General features: G+C 51.8%; 1 protein-coding gene across 2 annotated transcripts; it reads left to right on the top strand.

Annotated features, from left to right (window-relative positions):
- The first annotated feature begins 2,626 nt into the window (after positions 1 to 2,626).
- LOC132344495 (testis-specific Y-encoded protein 3-like) lies at positions 2,627 to 6,052 on the top strand. 2 transcript variants are annotated; one of them, XM_059884115.1, is made up of 6 exons: positions 2,627 to 3,156; positions 3,750 to 3,827; positions 3,970 to 4,081; positions 4,223 to 4,368; positions 4,488 to 4,574; positions 5,833 to 6,052. In XM_059884115.1, the coding sequence occupies exons 1-6, from the start codon at positions 2,629 to 2,631 to the stop codon at positions 5,854 to 5,856; spliced, it is 975 nt and encodes a 324-aa protein (XP_059740098.1). In that variant the 5' UTR covers positions 2,627 to 2,628; the 3' UTR covers positions 5,857 to 6,052. The 2 variants fall into 2 exon arrangements, with proteins under 2 accessions (XP_059740098.1, XP_059740099.1); XM_059884116.1 differs by lacking the exon at positions 3,750 to 3,827 and having other exon boundaries at positions 2,627 to 3,177.
- Positions 6,053 to 6,615: the final 563 nt, after the last annotated feature.

Genomic DNA, 6,615 nt, shown 5'->3' with positions numbered 1-6,615 from the left:
TGATATCTCTCTCAGTGCATTCAGCTGAGAGGCTTTCTGTTGGTGGTGTTGGGTTTGCGAACTTCCCTAATGGTCTTGGGCTGAGGCCTGCAGCTCCGTTTTCCATCCTGCCTCTTTTACAGTGTCTTCCTGGATGAGCTGAGTCAACCTGTGACTAAAAGATGGTAACGTGGACCATCGGGGGCCATTTCCACTGGCCCGATGACCACATCCTACTCTCTTTCTATAACGCAGGGCTTTCAACGTGACAATGTCGTGTGATGTAAAAGCCTTCATCTTCCTCGAACTCAAGTATTTAACTCAGCATACTCTCCTCAAGAACATGTATTGCATACGGGGCTACCATTTATTTTTTCACTGCCGGAATTATACTGGACATGTGATGTACTTCCAACCATTATTTTGGGGCCATAGTCACGTTACAGTGTTTCTTTGGTTTCTGCTGTGCGTGAATCAAGTTTTAGCTGTACGTGTATCCCGTCAATTTTGGATTTCCTTCCCATTTAGGCCACCACAGAGCAGTCGAGTCCCTTTCTTCTTTCACTTTTTCTTTTTATTAAATTCAACTGGGGGTTAATTATGATACAATATTGTAATGGCTTCTGCCATGCATCAACATTAATAAGCCATAAGTACACAGGGGTCCCAGCTATCCTGGAGCCGCTCCCACATCCCTGCCTACGCTATTCTTCGGGATTGCTCCAGAGCACTTGCTCTGCATTCCCTGATTCATGCAGATGAAAACCAGAAAGATGATTTTTCTGCATAAAATATGCAATTGTCCTTCTTTCACATGTGAGAACATGGGTGCAGAGGTTTCTACCTGAAATAGGAAATCGGTATTTCATGTATGAAAATCGACTTGCATCATTTTCTTCATCATATGTGGAATCTTGTGTCTCCCAGACGTATATCTGTGCACACGTTTTCCTACATGAGTGGGGAATTCTATATATTTTACATATGAAAAGTTGAGCCTACAATTCCCTTCTTGAATCCTGAAATTGTATACATTTCGTATATGAAGATCTCAATGAAAGTTTACTGACATGAAGTGTGAAATTAAGATCTGGTGAACGAATATGGAATTGGAATTATCTCTATTTCATAAATGAAATTCTGGGCACCACTGTTTCTTCGTGAAATACTTAACTCCTTGTATTTCTCATGCATAAATCAAGGACTGTCCACCATGAAATAAGGAGTTCTCTATACTTCCTGTATCCAAATCTAGGCATGATTCTCCCTCATGGAAGATGGACTTCTCTATATTTCACATCTGAAGATCAGAATGAACATTTTCCCGTTAGAAATAAAGACATCTATGCATTTCATGCGATCCACTGGTTCTTCAGTCTCTGAAACACCTGTTGGCATTTGTGGCTCTGTGTGTTGCACGCATGTGTGTACTTGTGTCACGTGTTTGTGTGTGTTTGTGGGGGTTGTGGGGGGTGGGGTGGGGTGTGGTGGGTCTGTGAGTGTGTCAGGACTAAGGGAGGTAGGTGCTCAGTGTGAAACAGCAGACATCCTAGGAGAAAGAGCGTGAGCAGTGGAAACTGTCCAGGCACTTAACCTGAGTGTGCCCACCTGAGCTAGGCGGCCCGGACGTAGGAGTAACTAATGGTCAGGAGGAGCACTTTGGTCCACTTGAAACACTTGCAGGAATAGCTCTGTGCCTCTGGCAAGTGCATCTGCAGGCGCACATCCTTAGCTACGTGGGCGCCTGCCCTAAGCCACGGGCCGGGGGAAAGGCCGAGGGCTGACAGATCGTAGGCCAGGGGCTCCAGGCTGGTTGGGCTTGCGGCTGCATCGTGGGGCTTGGACAGCTAGCCGAGGAAAGTGCTCTGCATCTTCCTCAGAGGAGGGCTGCATTCCTGACAACTGCTCAAGCCTAAGGCACAAGTTTAGCCATGACTCTGCAGCAGGTGCACATGGGTGAGGTCGGCGTAAGCCCGCCCCCACCCGGGCCCCGCCCCGCTTCCCCATCCCCCTCCACCGCGCACTCCTCCCCCAAACCCCCCTACCCTGCCCGCCTCCCTCCTACTCCCCCCACCCCCACCCCGTGGCTTGCGGTTTGGATCGGAGGAGAGCAACTCTGTCCCTGAGGTACCCAGGAACCCTGTCTTCCTGAGTGTGTCCCTGAGCACACGGGCGCGCTGCCCCAGGGGCAACTTCAAGCTTGAGGACTGTTGCAGCTTCAGGTGGCCCTGGCTCTCCCAGTCGCTGCTCGGGCGCGGCTGCACTGCTAGGCAGGCAAAAGGCTTGCCAGGACACGCCCACTTTGTGCTGGGCCGACATTGGCCGCCTGTCACAGGCTGGCAAGAGGGCCCAGGATTCCAAGGGGCGTGTCCCAGGAGCGAACCGCTTTAGACTCCATTTGATTGGTTCTGGGATGAGGTCAGGAGGTCAGGGTGGAGAGTTCAGCCCCTTCCCGTCGCCATAGTAGGCGGGCCTGGTGGCAGAGGGTTCTGCGCATGCGTCTCTCCCTTTCGCCGTTCCCTGGCTCTTGCCCAGTAACCCGTCGGGAGTAGGACCACGTAGACTGCGGCCGGCGGGCGGCCCGTGAGGGCCGTCTGCCGTGCTCTAGCGTCCAGCTTGTTTGCAGTTCCGGGCTTCGGCAAGAATACCATGGAGAGTGAGACGGGGCCAGAGGAAGGCGGCAGCACTCCGGGATCCTGGATCTTAGTTGTGAGCCCGGGTCTTCATGAGGGAGGGGCCCTGGGGCCTTCCAGTCCGGTGGGGGCGGCAGAGGCGATGCAGGCCGCAGGTGGTGCGCCAGGCGAGGAGGCCGCCCTCTTCTGGGTGGAGGCAGTGGAGGAAGGTGCGGCTGTGGAGGAGGGAGAGGTGGCGGGACTCGGGCAGGAGTTCCAGCTGCTGGTGTTGGACGTCATGGAGGAGGTGGAGGTGGTGGCATACGAGGAGCAGGAGCAGGTGTCCTCGGAGGAGCATGTCCACGACCATCCAAGGCCCGGAGCCCTGAGTGACCGGCCTGCACTGGAGGCGCTGGCGGCCCTGCAGCTGGAGCTGGAGCCCGTGAATAAGAAAGCCGAAAGGGCGCATGCTCGCCTGAAACATAAGACCAGTCAGCGGCGGAAGGTGCATCTAGAGCACAGAAGCGCCATCATCCAGGGCATCCGTGGCTTCTGGGTCGAAGTTGTATCCCTTGGTGTGGTGCTTGTGAGTTTTGTGTTTGTTTGTTTGTTTAAGCCGGGCTATGGCAGGAACAGTTTACAGATCTGGCAGTTCTGGTACCGTATTTACTTTTCTGGATGGTGGGTATTGGTTACCGTCCTGCATATCTGTTCCTGATCGTAGGTGTGATGTCCTTGCTGTTCTGGCTAGCCCAAATTGATAGTTGGGCTATACTTTGAGAGGTCCCTATCAGAATTGTCATTAGCACCAGGGTCTCTTCGGAGAGAAGGCTTGTCTGGAATGGGGGAGGGGTGGGGAAGTGTAAGTGGTCCTACGGGTTCTAGCTAGGAGTGCTTGTTTTCCCGAAGTAAGCTAACTTTCAAGGGGCTGAGATGAAGCTTATCCGGTTAGGAAGAGAACCTCCTCGTGGTAGGGCATTCATGGGCACAGCCTTGGACCTTGTGCGGCATTCATATAGCCCCGCGTGAACCGAAATGTGACGAGTTAACCAGTAGCAAGTTGAAGTCAAACAGGGAGGGCCATTCTACTCTTTAGGCTAGCTTTGTTCTTCCAGCACTTTTACCTCTAGCATCTAGAGGCTCCTTGACCTAAAGCAGTTTATGAACCACCCCCAAATGTCAGTTTTGATGAGCAAGCAAGATGCAGACATGCTTCACTTCATGACCAACTTGGAGGTCAGGCAGGGGACACTGATGATTGTGGAGGGGAGGTGACTGGGGAGGGGAGAGGGCATGGTCTATCCCTAACACAGGAAAGGACAGCTCTTCTGTAAAGAGGTTTCACACCCACCCCACCCCGCACACTTTGTCCTGGCAGGTGGAGGAATTCAGGCATCCCACTCGTCACTGCAAGATCACATTGTCCTTTCGGAGGAATAGGTATTTCCAGAATGAAGTGATTGTCAAGGAGTACCTGATGAAGGTCACTGGTGAGAAGCTGCTCCCTGGATCTTGGGTGGGGGCGGGGGTGGGTAGGGGTGGCGGGCGGTGGCCCGGTGGTTGGGGGCAGAAAAGTCTAGGTTGAATCGAAAAGTGATTTAGGTCTTTCTCCCAAACTGCTTTTCCTGCAGGATACCACGCATCTCATTCCACTCCAGTTCAGTGGCACCAGGGCTTTGAATGGAAGGCATACAGGCGCAGGCACCACGACAGCAGCGTTAACTTCTTCAACTGGTTCTTTGACCACAATTTCACAGGATCTGACTGGATTGCTGAGGTGGGGTCCCACGTGGCCACTGGGCCAGAACTGGTGACTTATGTCGGAGTTGTTGGCCGTGCACGGGAGGGCTCATGGTCTGGCCAGGCCTGTGCTGACCTTGCTCATTTCCCTGGCAGATCATCATAAGGGATCTGTGGCCCAATCCTTTGCAGTACTATGTGAGGAGGAAGGCTGCACCACAAAAGGTACCAGGAGGACGAGAGGTGAGGCGCCCAGGGGCCGAGCACTGGCATAAGTGTTGTCAAAAACTTGGGTCATTTATTCCACTTGTGAAGACAGTGAGACTCCGTGGAGTACAGAGTGACACCAGGGCATGAGGGAATCAGCAAGGGACAGCAAGGGTAGAGAACTGGGGTGAAGAACAGGTTCTAAGTAGAGAAGCTTGAGGTGGATGAAGTGGCCTGGACAGGCCAAAGCCACTGCAGTTTATATCTGAGGCAGCTGCACATGGCTGAACCGTCATTCCATGGCCAACAAGTCCAGCCTCAGGCTGCTCTTAAATTGGGACCCACCTGCTCTTCCTCATGAAGTCCCATTTCCAAAAAGGCCTGTGAGTCTCCTTTGTGCAAGGCGGTTCCCCCAGTGACCCATCATTTGATTCGATTCTGATCACCACACTCGTTTTGGTTTTTAATTTGCGTTTGCATCTTTTTCCTGCCACCCTCATTCTGAGCATACTGACCACTCTGCAGGATTATGGAGAATCCTCTTTTATTTATTTTAACTGGAGGATTATGACTTTACAATACCGTGACAGGTTTTGCTGTACATGGGCCAACATGAATCACCGATAGGGATACACGTGTCCCCCCAAATGCCGAACCCGCCACCCACCGACCTCCCCTGCCTGGCTGTCTGGGTTGCCCCCAACATGACTTTGGTTGCCTTGCTGCACGCGTCAAACTCGCACTGGTCATCTGTTGTGCATAAGCTAATGTAAACGTTTTGGGGCTACTCTCTCACATTGACCCACCGTCACCACCTCCCACTGAGGCCAAAGTCTGTTCTTTATATGTCTGTTACTTCTTTGCTGCCCTGCATGTTGGATGTTCAGCACCACGTACAAGGTCCTCAACTCCATATATTTGTGTGAACGGACAGTGTTTGTCTTTCTCTTTCTGACTTACTTCACGCGGTATAGTAGGCTCCACGTTCATTCCATCTCATTAGAACTGACATGGACGCGTTCCATGTTAGTGCTGTGTAAGACACCGCTGTGTATGTGTACTCCAACTTCCTTATCCCTTCATCTGCTGATGGACACGTAGGCTGCTTCCACGTCCTAGCTATTGTAAATAGTTCTACGCTGAAGACTGGGATACCTGTTTTTTACTCTGTGCTTCTAGGGCATGTAAACGTTCACAGACACACCCCCCTGGGAACTGACTTGAAAGAATCAAGCTGTCTTTAGAGTTTCCGGGGAGGGTAAGTGTACATATCTCTGTCTCTCTGTTTTGAAAGGAACCCGATCCCCCCAGCTTTTGAGACACTTAACGATGGCGTGCCCCCCTTCACCTAAAACAGAAAACCGAAGAAGCTGCTTCACGTGAAGACCAATGGCCAGCATAGTTCTCTTGGACGGGAAAGTAGTGAAGAGTGGTCTGGTGCTGAAGTGGATCGACAGTGAGACACCAGTAACCCTGAATTCACTGCAAAGGAAAAATAAAAAGCATCAGCTGCATGCGTGCGTGTATTGTTTGGGCAGGTCCTCAGGACAAACACTTCAGCTGCATGTACGAGTGTCAGTTCACCGCGTGGGAATTACCAGTCTGTGGAGATTCATAGAGGGGGCTAAGTCGTATGTTGGGGTTGTGTCAGGGGGTGACGTTCTTCCTGTGGGGTGGGGGTTGGGGAGGACGGAGAAGGAAGATGAGGGGCCTATTGACTGTGGGTCTGGCAATTTTACAAGGGAAATGTGGCTGTTCGTGGAAAGGGTCTGGTGAACAAGGGCCAGAGATTGAAACAGTGGAATGCAATTCTGTTGGAAGGTGGTGGCCCAGGTATCTTCTCTGTTGCCTATCATCAGACACTTTAATAAGGGTACAGAACAAAGGAAAAGCCTTATCATTGAACTCGCTATGAACCTCGAAGGCCACGTGTGTATGAGTGTGTATATGAGTGCACGGTCAGCTTTGCTGAGAGTCTGCTTCCCAGAGCTAGGGTTCCAGGTAACATCTTAGGGCATTGTGTATAAGGTATATGGAGGGGGGCTGTGGCCTAGGGAGAAAGTGAGGGGTGGGAAGG

This window comes from Bos taurus, chromosome Y (assembly GCF_002263795.3).
Source record: "Bos taurus isolate L1 Dominette 01449 registration number 42190680 breed Hereford chromosome Y, ARS-UCD2.0, whole genome shotgun sequence".
Classification (NCBI taxonomy): domain Eukaryota; kingdom Metazoa; phylum Chordata; class Mammalia; order Artiodactyla; family Bovidae; genus Bos; species Bos taurus.
This window is presented reverse-complemented; position numbering and strand designations above follow the sequence as displayed.

Coding starts and splice junctions, on each gene's coding strand:
- LOC132344495 (XM_059884115.1), top strand. CDS start 2,629: ATGGAGAGTGAGACGGGGCCAGAGGAAGGCGGCAGCACTCCGGGATCC. Junction 4,082..4,222: donor GTACCTGATGAAGGTCACTG/GTGAGAAGCTGC, acceptor CTTTTCCTGCAG/GATACCACGCATCTCATTCC. Junction 4,575..5,832: donor AGGTACCAGGAGGACGAGAG/GTGAGGCGCCCA, acceptor CTGTTTTGAAAG/GAACCCGATCCCCCCAGCTT.